The sequence below is a fragment of the Calonectris borealis genome, chromosome 28, assembly GCF_964195595.1.
Source record: "Calonectris borealis chromosome 28, bCalBor7.hap1.2, whole genome shotgun sequence".
Taxonomy (NCBI): domain Eukaryota; kingdom Metazoa; phylum Chordata; class Aves; order Procellariiformes; family Procellariidae; genus Calonectris; species Calonectris borealis.
In genome coordinates, this window is record NC_134339.1 from 2,003,978 (window position 1) to 2,018,564 (window position 14,587).

The 14,587-nt window shown below is 42.8% G+C and overlaps 2 protein-coding genes across 8 annotated transcripts in view; one reads left to right on the forward strand and one right to left on the reverse strand.

Moving 5' to 3' along the window:
• SPPL2B (signal peptide peptidase like 2B) overlaps positions 1-10,145 on the reverse strand; it is a 37,482-nt gene extending 27,337 nt beyond the window's left edge. For all 7 annotated transcript variants that reach the window (XR_012677587.1, XR_012677586.1, XR_012677585.1 and 4 more), the window contains exon 1: positions 10,065-10,145. Coding sequence is in view for 1 of the 7 variants with exons in the window: in XM_075175774.1 (XP_075031875.1) it covers positions 10,065-10,121 (57 nt within the window). In the remaining 6 variants the exon portion in view is untranslated. The remainder of the gene's footprint in view (positions 1-10,064) is intronic.
• On the forward strand, positions 10,116-14,526 carry LSM7 (LSM7 homolog, U6 small nuclear RNA and mRNA degradation associated). The gene is made up of 4 exons (XM_075175803.1): positions 10,116-10,331; positions 10,700-10,790; positions 12,317-12,388; positions 13,405-14,526. Exons 1-4 carry the CDS (start codon positions 10,287-10,289, stop codon positions 13,545-13,547), a joined length of 351 nt encoding a protein of 116 aa, XP_075031904.1. The 5' UTR covers positions 10,116-10,286; the 3' UTR covers positions 13,548-14,526.
• The last annotated feature ends 61 nt before the right edge of the window (positions 14,527-14,587 follow it).

The following is a 14,587-nucleotide window of genomic DNA, read 5'->3' on the forward strand; positions in this document are numbered from 1 at the left end:
CAGGCTGCAGTCCTGAGTTGAAGAACTAGGAACACTACACTCAAAGCTGCGCGTGCACCTCATGCACAGTTAGTCACAAACTGGGTTTCAAACATAACAACCTGGCCTGCCATTCTTCACTCAAAGCTCTCTTAAAACTATTACCAATTCCTCAAAGCTTCAAAAGGTTAAAAAACAAACAAACAACCCCCCCCAAAACAACAACAAAAAAACCTGAAAAACAAACCACTCCACACGAAGCTTGAGTCTTCACCTAATCAAGGCATGCTTGTGGCATAAGTTACTTCCAGTTCGTACGCAGCCTGGCTTCCAGTTGGAGCTACACCAGCCTTTACTGCAGCTGCCTCAACACTGGGAGCAGCCCATGGTAGTAAGAATAATCCTAGTTGGCTTAACCATGGAAACATCACAATTCTCCTGAAGAACTCCAGGAAACTGAAGTAACAAAACCCAGATCCCATAGGAATTTGGAGAAAGAGAACAAGGACAGCAGAGAAAAGTAAACATAGTAACATCCAGCAAATACACCAGTTTAAGACATCTTCTCAATTGTGATAACACTGTATGTAGTCTGTTTATTCAGCTAATTGTTCTAACCACAACTGCAAGTCCTCCTTTTAACACAAATATTTTCAGCTTCCCACCCCTGCAAAATAATACATAGCTGTCGTGGTTTAACCTGGCAGCAGCCAAATACCACGCAGCCGCTCGCTCACCCCCCCTGCCGGGTGGGATGGGGGCGAGAATCAGAAGGGTAAAAGTGAGAAAAACTCGTGGGTTGAGATAAAGACAGTTTAATAGGGAAAGCAAAAGCCGCGCACACAAGCAAAGCAAAGCAAAGCAAGGAATTCATTCCCCACTTCCCATCGGCAGGCAGGTGTTCAGCCATCGCCAGGAAAGCAGGGCTCCATCACGCGTAACGGTTACTTGGGAAGACACACGCCATCACTCCGAACATCCCCCCTCCTTCTTCTTCACCCAGCCTTATATGCTGAGCATGACGTCATATGGTATGGAATAGCCTATTGGCCAGCTGGGCCAGCCGCCCTGGCCACACTCCCTCCCAGCCCCCTGCACATCTGGCAGGACATGAGAAGATGAAAAGTCCTTGACTAGCGTAAACAATACCTAGCAACAACCAAAACATCAGCGTGTCATCAACATTATTCTCACACTACATCCAAAACACAGCACTATACCAGTTAATAGGAAGAAAATCAACTCCATCCCAGCCAAAACCAGGACAGTATCCACCCCTTATTCCATACCATTTACATCATGCTCAGGTCCCACACTATCCAATACATTCTCATTACCCACCATCCCCCTTCCCATCTTTTGATATAATACACAGATATCATTCCCTTAGTCTATGGACCACCCCTGTAAAATGTTCATAAAATATCCATAAATGTCCACAAAATGTCCACTGCGTTCATTTAGTCCATGACTTTGGGCTCCATCTGTTATGGTGGTCACTCAGGTCAGCAGAGGTGGTGTGTTGCGTGGAGTTACTGGGCACCAAAGCCAGCTCAGGTCGGGTCACTGCTGCACCTGCGCTGCTTCTTGTAAAGTTTGTCCTCCGTTGGTTCAGGGGGTTCCTGCTATAGTAATTCCTATAACATGCAACTCAAATCATGGGTTTCAACAATTTAAAGGTATATCCATTACAATCTCCACCCCTGGTCCCTTTGGACCAGACCACAGGTTTAACATTGCAATGAACTCCTCCCCTTGCCCCTACTCCGGCTTGGACTCAGCCACAGGTCACAGTCCCTTCGACTCGAGTTCACACTGCAGTTCCAGCCTGTCCAGCACAGCAGCACAGAAGCAGCAGCGATGCCCTGGCCATCTGCCAGCCCAGGCACATCCCCATTGCTGTTATCAGAATGTTCCCAGGCACAGCACAGTAAGACGATAAGCAGCGCAGCAGTACAGCAAGCAGCGAGAGCAAAAAAGCAGCCACTAATGAGCACAAGACTCTTAATACACAGTAAGGCAAGCAAGCCCCATGGCAAGCACAAGAGCCTGCGAATTAATAGCTAAACAGCAGTAACAGCTATAAATTCAACCTAGCACATTCCAATCAAACCTGTCGTTATCTCGAACCCTTCGAGCCCCACGTTGGGCGCCAAAAAGGACTGTCGTGGTTTAACCTGGCAGCAGCCAAATACCACGCAGCCGCTCGCTCACCCCCCCTGCCGGGTGGGATGGGGGCGAGAATCAGAAGGGTAAAAGTGAGAAAAACTCGTGGGTTGAGATAAAGACAGTTTAATAGGGAAAGCAAAAGCCGCGCACACAAGCAAAGCAAAGCAAAGCAAGGAATTCATTCCCCACTTCCCATCGGCAGGCAGGTGTTCAGCCATCGCCAGGAAAGCAGGGCTCCATCACGCGTAACGGTTACTTGGGAAGACACACGCCATCACTCCGAACATCCCCCCTCCTTCTTCTTCACCCAGCCTTATATGCTGAGCATGACGTCATATGGTATGGAATAGCCTATTGGCCAGCTGGGCCAGCCACCCTGGCCACACTCCCTCCCAGCCCCCTGCACATCTGGCAGGACATGAGAAGATGAAAAGTCCTTGACTAGCGTAAACAATACCTAGCAACAACCAAAACATCAGCGTGTCATCAACATTATTCTCACACTACATCCAAAACACAGCACTATACCAGTTAATAGGAAGAAAATCAACTCCATCCCAGCCAAAACCAGGACAATAGCTAACATAGTAATTTCCTCTTTATTTTGGTTATGTCAGATTGTATCAGGCCATTTTCCAGCAAAACTGAAAGACCTAGCGGCTACATAGGGTGACTGGTCATCACAAGAATTACTTAAAGTTATTTGCTATAGCAGGTACTAGCAAATACTTCCTTATTACAGAGTTATTCTTCAATCTTCTTATTCTTCATCATGAGCTCTGTTCTTCTAAATATTTCCTCCCCCCCTTCCCTTCCCTGCGTATAGTGACACAATTTTGTGAGTACCAGATATATTCCTCATCTTCCACCCAAAAAAACAAGACCAAAAATGCCTACAAGACTATATATAGAACCCGCAAAAGTAAATATTTTTGTGGAGTTGACGCAGTTGTCTGCTTGTACACCAAGTCTTAGTAGGTATTTACCCAGGCAACCAGAAATCAGGAAGACAAACAAAGCAACCATGGAAGTACGTGCAACTTCCCTACCACTAGTGGCGGTTTTATTTAACTTTAATTAGTGGTGACTTCATTCTCTTATTAACTGAATGAAAATAACTGTAAATCCTCCCTGCCCTCAGAAATTGTTGAAGAAACACAAAGTATATCATGATATCTACTGTTACTGTTCTTGCAGTATAAGGGCTCTGATACAAATCCTCCTTCCTTCTTCCTCCCATTTCTAAGTGGCAAATGGGTGCCTTGTGTTGCTTCATTCTCTGACAATAGGGTCTTTTCCTTGCTGGAATGAGAAGGCGTGCAGAATTTAATTTTAACATCATGCAAGTCACCATTAAGTTCTATGGGACACTTCTATGCTCTATGCAACAATGGGGTTGCAGGCACTGTCTTGAGAGTACTGTCAGGCACTATCTTCACTAGTTGTAAAAGAACTCTTTGCTTCATTGAAAAAACTGAACTTCAGCTCCTTGGTACCAAGCCTGCTCACGTGCATTCTGCGACCCATCTGGTCAGGTTTCAACATCACCACATTAAGAATTCAAATTAAGATTAAGATCTGACCATTGCACAGTTGCAGCAAGAAGCTTTAAATGCTTCAGATAAAAAAAGTTCAGATACAAAAGAAATGCTCAGAAAGCAGGACAAACACTAACTTTTGAGGGTTGTTTCTTGGTTTGGGTTTTTTTTGTTTGTTTCGTTTGGTTTGGGGTTGGGTTTTTTTTCTTCTTTTTAAACTCAATTATACAAATCCAAATCAATGCTTCTTTTTGAAGAAGGAGAGTCTTGCTGATCTTTAATTACTGCTTCAGAGCCTCACAGTCCTCTTACAGAGCATCTTCAATGTTTAAATAGTGCTGTCTGGTAATAGACTATAAAAAGATGATGCTGAGAGCAAATGCAAGTTATATCTGTACTTAGCTTCATATGAGCTATTAGATAGTCAGGAAAAAGTTGACCACATATTAAATGTAGCATTCTGAAAATACTATTTTAGCCCAGTGATTTGGGAATCCAGTGCTTAGGAATACCAAACATTGTTAATGTAACTGGATTCTTCCTATTATCATTTCTGTGTTCCAAGAGCATTTGCTTCCTATTGTAAGGGGAAATTTCTCCATTTTACCAGCATTTTAAGTGAGAACTCACAATCATCCTTACTAGCACTTAGCACTTTGAAATTTGTTTTAAAAAGAAACCAACCAACCAAACAATCTGAAACATGTACAATAACTGACCCTGCTCTCACCTTAACTAGTCACACATTTTGTTTCTGGTGGAATGCTGCCCATTCATTAGTGACCCCAACACACAGGATGAGCAGAGACCATCAGTTCACCACCACCAACAGCAGCAGGTTCAGAAAAAAAAACAACTCCACCTCCCGCCCCCAAAACAAACACCCCCCCATCTAACTATCTTATCTTTCTACCACCCCTCTTCATGTCCTACTGTCCTCTGCCCGCAGACCCAACTCCTCCCTTCCCATTCTTCTTTGATTCTTTCTCCTGTCCAGCACTGTTAAACAAAACTGAAGTCATTGACTGAAGACACGATTAATTGCTCTGTTGCTCAGATTTAGCTTTCCCCAAGCAAATCACTTTGTGCGTACCAGAACTGGTGAAACCTTGTTCTGGAGAGGAACACAATGTAATATCCCTAACCATCGCTGCTACTGAATTAGACAGAAAGTTGTGACAGGCTAATCTGTCAACATCTAGTTTAACATTCATAAGCTAAACAGACTAATGATTTGATAATTATACAGTTACACTCTTACAAATACATCTTACACATTTGTTTCTCCAGGTAGCAGCTGAGAAACAAGATGCTAAAGATGACTGGAGGCAGCAGCAAAGTTGTGTCTTGATGTGTTTGTTCAAAAATACATTAAAAGAATCCATCATTCTCATTTCTCCCTCTTTACTTCAAACCCCACTACACAGAAGTTACCTGCAGCCCTAGGAGATACTCAGGGTAAAAACATGCTTTTTGGAACACTTCAAAGAATCGTCCTTTAAACATAAACTATCTCCACACTGCCTGAAGGATAAATGATGCCATTCCACTGCAAGATGTCAGCAAAGCAGTAAAGAAACATCATCCTAAAAATATACAGGAGATAGAGATTTTTATATTTAGCTCTTTTGTATATAATTGGTCTTTGATAACTCATGCAGCAACTTTTTCCTTTTTTTATAACATCAGTGTTCATTCAGTGCTCTAAAATCTATTACATTTGTCCTGAAGTGTGCTGGGCATGGCAGGTTACACTATTTCAGTGCAGATTAAAGCCACTTGAGCAAAGTGCAAGTTTACAAGATACAGCTATTTGTGGAGGAAGAGAGACACTATTGTGCATATGCAGTGAGGGAAAAGTGTGTTTAGCAAAAAACTCCAACTATTTGCCATAGTGGACTTTTTAAGTATCTGAACTATCCAACCATAGAACCTAAAACCCTTTTAACAAAAGGAAGAAGTATTGAAAAATAATCCATTATTATTATTATTATTATCATCATCTTGAATTTTACTTTCAAGAGTAACAAGCCACAGAGACCCAAATACAGACACAGTCCAAAGACCAGAACAAAAGTGCTTCCTGCTTATTATTACAAGATCCGATGGGGCTTAAAAAAAACCATTGAGTAGCTCAGTTTTGAATATTATGTGTACGCTGCCTCCAAAAGCTTCAGGTACTTTTGCAGGAGCTAGCTACCTGTAATTGAACAGCTTTATGCATTTGAGAAACAATCAATCTATACAGTTAAAAATTTTATGTTTATAAGTTACACATCTTTAAAACTAGAGAATAAGTATAGCGTGTGTTGCTACATTTCCATTTAGATAACCATTAGTGGAACTCAGTAATAATCCCCAAATGGCACACTGAAGCCAGTAACGCACAATTATGCTTTCTGAGCAACTTAACGGATGTTTTTTAAAGAAATATTAAGGGAATAAAAGGTTCCTAATGTGAAGTGCTCAAAACATTTAGAAGCTATGTGTTTTTGTGTGCCAAAAGCCAAGTAAAAATCAAGGATGAGAGGAATTAAAGGGAATATGAGCAGGGCTAAAAGCAGAAGAGGGTGTACAGTGTTTTAGAAAGTCCACGGAGACTGTGGATTAACAGACATTTTTACAAAGCAATTATCACTTAGCATCAAAGCATAGTTCTGAAGTCTGTTAACAGCCACTACAAGTTTGTTGTTATCCTCCCACCTAAGCAGAGCCATAGGCATCAGTTTCTTGTTTCAGTACCATAGGGCTTTGATGCTTCCAGTTTTGTTTTTATTTATGTCACTAGGTATCAGACAACAAAAGTAAGTTCAAAGCAGTGCAGGTGATGCACTGGGATGGTGGCAACATTTATGATGGTTCTTAGTTCCTAGAGATCACTCCATATTCTAGATTAACCCATAAGAAAATGTAATCTCCTGTGCAGATCCTATACAATGTTCCTACAAACTCCAAGGGCTCTTTTCCAAGTGTTTGGATATCAAGCCCAGCCTTTTTCAAACACTGACAGAAAAACAACAGCTGTTGTGACAATAAGGTGTTTTATGATACTTGCTTCTTACAGTACACATGATTAAGAAAGCAATACAACAAGCTTCAATAGTAATGGGCTTCCTAGCCTCAAACAACGGAAGTAACTTCTCCCAGTTAACTAGGGAATTATCTATTTTCCCTATATTAATAAGGTGAGAGTATTTGTATTTAAACATTGTTACCAATCAGGCATCCATATTCAACAACAGTGCCATGTCACAAGCAAGACCTCTGCAAAGCTGGAAATCTGCTAGAATCATAGCTTTATGAAGATTGTTGCATAATTAACATAAGTGAAGTGTTTTATATAAAGCTGCAAAACAAGAAAAAGGTTTTCACACAACAGAAGCTTAAAGTTTGAGGGTGCAACTTAACAGGCAACTGAGCCAATCTAATTGTTTGTGGCATTAGAAGAGCATGCTTTTTTGCTCTGAACCTCATCAGACCCTTCCATGGTTTATTGAATGCATTAAAAGAGCAGAACACTCCCCAGTTTTTTGCTAAGTTTTTTTTGTCATGTTGGTGAATTATTGCAGCTCAGAGACAAGCACTGGGGCTTGCAAGTTAATTATGGATGAAGGTAGAGAGGAGGAATTCAGCTCACCCATATTGCAGGAAACTGCTTGAGTGACTGAGCCAACCTAGTGGCTCATTCTTGTTTGTTCCTCCCTGCCTCTGTCCCCAAACTCACCTGGATGCCCCGTACACTTTTTCCACTTTCATTAGCTCTATCAGCTGATTTGATCACCTGAATTTCAGAGAGATTTAACAGACACTACAAGCTGTGTTCCTTGAAGAAGGAATGAACGAGCTATGCCTACTCTTACAGTATGTATCAAGCAAGACGCATAGAACAGCTCCCAAGAGCTGGGGTGCGTTCTTTCCCATGAACTGCACTGACCAATTTGGAGACCAGCAATAGCAAATTTGCACACAAAGAAAACACTGCTTCAACAAACACTGTACAGTGGAGAGAGTTTCCTATTCACAATAAAACAATTCCATGAGACTAAGTTGTCAACTACCATCTTAATCCAGAATTTCAGTCTTTTCAACTCTTTGGACCCACATCATAGAGTGCTCTGATTTTAAATACAGAAACCATCACTTCAATTCAATATTCTGCTGAAAGCTACATCCAACACACTCACTGCAGATCATGTTACTATATTCTTCATTAGTCAAAGGCTCATGTATATCTGCTATTGTTACAGGACAACGGAGAAGTAGCAATGACATAACAGAATGGTTAGAATGAGAGGGAAGTTAAATGAAAAGTGAGGACTCGGATACCAAAGCAAGACCTAAGTGCAGATTGTACTTGGATCTGTAAGGTCACACCCCTCTTCAGATGTTCCCAGATGAGGACCCAGATCTGAGAGACTCATGCTTCACTAGCCAAGGTGTTCCTTCTCCCTATATAAATCAGAGTTTAGAAGCAAATGTGGACACTACCTCCCCCTGCTCCAAGGAAAAAAAAAAATCCTATAGTCCACTCTCAAGGAGGGAGACAAAGATACATTCCAAATATGCCCAACAGCACTAAGACAAGAGTAAACCATTGATAATGAGCACAGGTGGTGCTCAGCAAATGCACACAACAGCTCATTGTGAGAGTTGTCAGCTTTGTCCCCCAGAATAACACCATCCATCAGTAATTGGTGTATCACGGTAGTACAAATGTATCGGAGCACTCCTCTCTACCTCAAGCTGAGGATGACGTACTACCTAAAACCATATCGACAAGTACAAGCACAAGGGATGTAGAAGTATTGCAAAATATGAGGTATTCAAACAAATTTTAAATGAGCCAGCTTGGCTAACAGAAACATATTAGCAACATACAGTAAATTCGCTTTTTGCTGCTGCAGCAGGACTGTTTCAGTACTCCGGCCAGCCTGTTCAAAGCTTGCTCAAGCACATTAACACTATTCCACTGCACAAATATACTAAATGACTTGCTCACAGAAAGGAAGTATGCTGCAATGCACGGAGCTGAAGCCAAGATCTCCAAGTATCCACCAGTGGCCTATCTTACTCGCTGTCCTTCCACATGGTGATATGCTCACCTTTTCCAAACTGATGGATCAAACTGACTCCATGCCAGTCCTTGACCATTCTTATATCTCATTAATTTGTGGGGCCTACACTGGCACTACCATTTGAAGCATTAATAGAGATGCCAAAATGTGGCATGTGGGGAATAAGGAAGGGATGATTCAGGAAAAGATGATGGGGGAAAAGAAAAAGGGGATGATGCAGAAATAAAAAAGAAGTTAACTGGCAACCAGACCATTCTGTAACTGAAGATCACTGGCAAGGAATCAGTAAGTAGATAGGTACAGAAGAGGGAAAAATTAAACTCTCATGTTAAGGTGTTACACCAATAATACTCAAGAAGACATACTAGCCTTCAAATTACCTAATAAACAGTTAAGAACTTCAAATGACACCTCAACATTTTCAGAACACAAAACACTTAAACTTAAAATACAAAAGCTATGCACCATGCAATGCAATAGCTAAAAATCCACTCCCCCCTTATCAGGATTACATGCCTAGTTTGTCACACCCTTAAAAATTTATCCCACAAAACTTATTAGTATTGTAAGTAATAAGAATGCAAGAAAAAAAGACAGGCTATGGGGTTAGGTTCAGGAGAAATCCCCTTTCTTTTCTGCTGGCTGCTTTCTCAGAGGGAGTTTGTCAGTCGGGATGAACCCAAAGCCAAGAGCCGCCTCTGCTGCGAGGATCCCAGCCCCAACCCCAACTGCTGGCCTGCGCACCCTTCCTGAAGGACTGCTTGGAGAAGGCTGCCGGCCCAACAGGGACCCGACGTTTTAAGAACTATGCGGAATATGCTGTTAACCATAGAAAGAAGAAGAAGAAAAAAAAACCCCAAGCAAACACAAATATATATACATCTATAAATACTGCTAAATGGCGGAGGACACCACACAGATGTGGGGGCGCAGCCTGGGGTACGAACGATGATGTCTTCTTTCCTCCAGAAAAAGCGGGCCGCAACTTGGTCATTAACACCCTGCGGGCGGCCCCCCTCCCGCTACGGAGGGCTGCGGCACCCTCCTGCTGCTGCCGGGCAGCCCAGGCTCTGCTCTGCACCGTAACTAGCCGTGAAAGGCAGCTCTCGGACCGAGAAACACCGTCCGACCAAGCGAAGCCATCCGCACCACAGCACCCGCCAGGGCCCTGGGACCAGCGTCGGGCCGGCGCCCGGCTTTGCCCGTGATCGCTCTCTGCCCCGTTGCTGCCCCCCATCCCAGCAGGGCTCCCCGCCCCAGGCGTGGGGCCCAATAGGCTCCGAGGGCCGGCGCAGCCCCTCACCTGCGGCAGAAAATGCAGGAGCAGCCAGACGCGGAGCCGGGCCCGTCGCGCTGCCATACCGGGCCCGCTACGCCGCCGCCTGCTTTGTTTCTGACCAGGCCGGGTCGGGCCCTTCCGCACCGGGTAACCCAGCAACTCGCCCCGGAAGTCCCGCCCCGCGGTCGTGAGCCGCTAATGGGCTTCACCGGGGGATAAACGTCACTTCTGGCAGCGGCGAATGAAATGGCGAGCGTCGGTGGAGGTGGCGGTGGCGCGAGCAAGATGGCGGTGAGGAGCGGGGTTTTCACGGGCGCGTGGCCTCGTGCGAGGCGGCGATCGGGGCCCGGACCATCTCCTGCTGATCGTGGCCGCCCAGGGGTGGGCCCGGCCCGGCCCCGGGGGCTTTTATGGCCGCGGGTGCCGTGGCAGTGCTGCACGGGCCCGCCCGTCCCGTGATGCCGGCCTGCCGCCGTGCTAGTCAGCCCTGTCCTCTAGCTCTTCCTTGGTGTGGAGCTCTGCCTTGGGGCGGTTTCCGTAGCCGTATTACAAACAGCGTTATAAAAAGAAGTGTTATGGAGTATATATGTAACTAGGGGGAAGGGCGGGGCAGGGGAGGGTTCTTTTTAATTCAGATTGCCTTTGCTCCTCTCCTTTAGGATAAGGAGAAGAAGAAGAAGGAGAGTATTTTGGACCTCTCCAAATACATCGACAAAACAATCCGAGTGAAGTTCCAAGGTGGGAGAGAAGGTGAGCCAGCGCTCGGCCCCGGGTCGGGGATGAGACATGTGCCTCTGCAGCGTGAAGCTTACTTTGTATTTTGGCGTTTTTCCTCGCCCTTTGCTTGTCGGCTTTTGTCTCCTGTGTGGGCACGTTGCTTTCTTTCAGTGAGAGACGATGAGTAGCGAGTGCTTTTATTTGTTACTGTTTGCTGTTACTCGTGTGAAGCTTATCTCCTTTGACTTCTCCATTAAGCTTCTGGCTGCAACTTTATGTTTCATCCGTGCACCTTTCTTTCATCTTTTATTAGTTGTCTTCAACTGTCTTGTTTCTTTTGGCTTTTTTTTTGACATTGCAAGGGTGCACTTAAAGCAGCAAAGAAACATTTATGGGTGTTACAATGAATACACCTGTCATCCCTTTCATCTCTTAACACGCTAAACGTGCCTGGAGTTTATAGATAGTTTCAATATATTTCACCATGTCTTTTCATCATTTTCGAGGCTTTTACGTCGTTTCCCCGACTTACTTGCTCCCTTGCCGTATCTATAGCTGTCCGTCCTGATGCAGCTGATAGTGCCACCTGCAGACTACTTGTTTGTCTGAAAGTTAACAGCTGCGTGAGAGACGCTCGGCAGATGCTTTTGCTAAAGCAAACTCGGTTTGCTTTTAAAAATCTCAAAACTCCACTGGGACCTGATGCTTACGATATTTTGGAAGTTACTTGGATGCCTTACTGATAAATGTGGGGTTTGGGGTTTTGGCGGTTTTTTTTTTTGTAGTTTTTGGGCAGTTGACAATTCCATTCAATCTATTGGTTTAGATTTTCTTCTCAAAAAATTCACGCTGAATTCCTTTATGATCTTCATATAACACCTGGGATTGTAAGAGTCTCTTCTTTGATTTGGGCTGTTAGCAATGATAGTAATGCTGATAATCAACAAGTATTTTTCAAACTGGGAGATCATTCTGTGTAGTCTTGCGATTTATTTAGTGACCAGTCTTGTGGAATCATGTTCTGTTTTAGGACAAAGTGCATGTCTGTCTGCAGTGCATTCCTATGAAGGCAGTGCTTATGCTAAAGAAATTATGTTCCAGGAGGGCACCTGGAAGATGGTTTTCTGAGGAAAACACTTCAAAATATTACAGTCTTGCCTCATTTTTTTGCCATACCCCTTCGCTAAGGGTATTTATTTGGTTTTGGGGTTGGGTTTGCTTTTTTTTGTGGTGTGACTTGTATTGATTTGTTATGCTGAAGTACTCTTAAAATACCCCTGAAATTGGCTGAAAACAAAAATGTTAGTGTTTTCAAGAACATCTTGAAGAATTGGTTGAAAAACCTTTAAGTTTCAGTTCGCACAACACAAACTGGGTTTTCGTGCATTTGCACTTTGATAAAGAGGGCACTGTTTAATATCTCTGGGCTCATTTGCTTGATAGCCTTGCTTGAAGGAGGGAACAGAGCTGGAGAGCTGAATGTGTCCTTCATGCAGTCTTGTGTTGCTGTATACCTGGGTTTGGTCTCTAATCATTGTTTTGTGTGTGGTCTTCAATAGCAAGTGGTGTCTTGAAAGGATTTGACCCTCTTCTGAACCTTGTGCTTGATGGCACCATTGAATATATGCGAGGTAAGTAATATGCTATCTGTGTAAAAAGCTTCCTCTCCCCCCTTCCCCCCCCACCAAGAATAATTTTCTTAACAGAAATCTTACCGCTCTGTGAGTGAATAACCAGAAACTGCAGGTTGACATCGTCTGAACTGAGACATGTTCGTGATAACTAAGTTGTAAAGAAAGGGATAAGGTAACAGAAGTTAGGTTAAGCACATTCCCTGTGGTGGAACATTCTTGGTAGTCCTTGCTTGAGCTCCTCTGTAAATCATTTAGTGCTCTTGTCCTCTAAAACTTGAATAAAGTACTTGTGTCTCTTCAGATAAGGCAATTGCCTTTGCCTTTGTTTATACTGCTGGAGGGTTGCCGGTTTGCTCAAAGCGGGAAAAGCATCTCAGCAAGAACTAGTATCTTACTGTCTTAAACTCTGCTGTAAATGCAATCTTTGCATTTCTGTGGAACTAAAACCTTCTATAGCTTCTTAGAGCTAATAGAGCTGTAGGGTTTTTTCTTATTTTTTGTTTCTTTTTCCCATCCAAGGATAAATACTACCATTTCCCTTTCTCCCTTCTGAAACGAAATTTATCATATGATAGCATAGCGTTTTTGAAGAGTTTTCTCATGCCTGCTTACAAGGAAGCACCTGAAGTTTTAATTTTGCTCTTAGAAGGGAGTTTTAAAAGATGAATGTAGTGCAATTTTATCAAATATATTGACATCTCAAGGAGGGTAGAATTGGCTATTGCTGTGTTAAGTGTTTGTCTGTCTGTCCCCATCCACAGCCTTGTTTGGCTTGGTCTAGGAAGAGACTAGTGCATCTTTATTGCTCACTGTGGCATGTGCTATTTTGAAAATTAGTAAATCAGTAATGTCTTCAGATATTACTGTTGCATCACTTTTTTAGTCCATATGTTCAACAAAACAATGCAGAGACGCTTGGAAAAAAAAACGGTATGTCTGTGCCTTTTGAAGTTGATGGAATTTGGTTTCTTTTCCTTGTGTTGCCATTGTAACTGTGGAGCTCTGCTTTTCAGATCCAGATGATCAATACAAATTAACAGAAGACACACGTCAGCTGGGACTTGTGGTCTGCAGAGGGACTTCTGTGGTTCTTATTTGTCCACAGGATGGAATGGAAGCTATTCCAAACCCTTTCATTCAGCAGCAAGATGGCTAATACTTTCTTTGGATTGTCTCTGAAGACTTCAAGGGTGCAATCATCGGACAAAACTATCATTGTGTGAGAAGCTTCCTGTTTTGGGGGAGGAGTTTGAATGTGTATTTGTTAGTGTGAAAGAATGGTCAACTTTTATTTTTGTGGCTTTTCATAAATGATGAGAGGATGGGGCATGGTGTGTAAGAAGTAAGTTCTGATTTCCCCCTCTCTCCCCACCCCCCACCACCCCCAATAAATGTGTAACTACATTGTTTAGAGCTGACATATTAGCTGAACATGATATATTAGGAGAGTATATTGTCATGGAATTGTCTGAGACCTTCTTGATCTTGTGAGTTTTGAAACAACCACATAAAATTAGTAAAAAAATGCCCTGAATATTGGTTATATTATTTACATTTTTAAATACATTAAAAATGTATTTAATCTAAATTGATCTAAAGCCGCAATACATTAGAACATATTTTTCTTCCTCTTAGATGTCAGTAGTCAGCTGGGAAGCATTGTGTTGTAGTCTTCCTGCTGTTGAGTTCAGTCTCTTTTGCCTGCTTGCTCCAGCACATGCAGGAAAATTACTTTCCTTGTATAGTACCTTGTCATCACCTGTACAAGCTGTGTAGCTAAGAAGATCTTTTCTAGCACTTGTTCCAGATCCTGTGGGCTGTGATCTATGTATCAGAAGGCTCCCACATTTCTACAGAAGGATTGGACTAACTTCTAGGATGATTCTTGGCTGAGTGACATGAACCTTACAGAAGTCTCTATTCGATAGTTGGAATTTTAGGGGAAGAATATTTGAGATCCTAATGTTCAGTTGTAGGCAGTGTCTGGAAATACTGCATATTTTTATATTGTAGCTATCTACTTGTGGTTCTGCTTGTTATAACTTGATTTGTAAGTAAACATTTTTATTTCTTTTATACTGCAGAAAGAGCAAGATTTGAGGAGTTTTGAGTGAATAAATACAAATTAATCTGTTCCTAAATGTCTGGTTTTTAGTCTGAAAAAGTGCTCTACAGCTGACAGTGCAGTTCTCCATA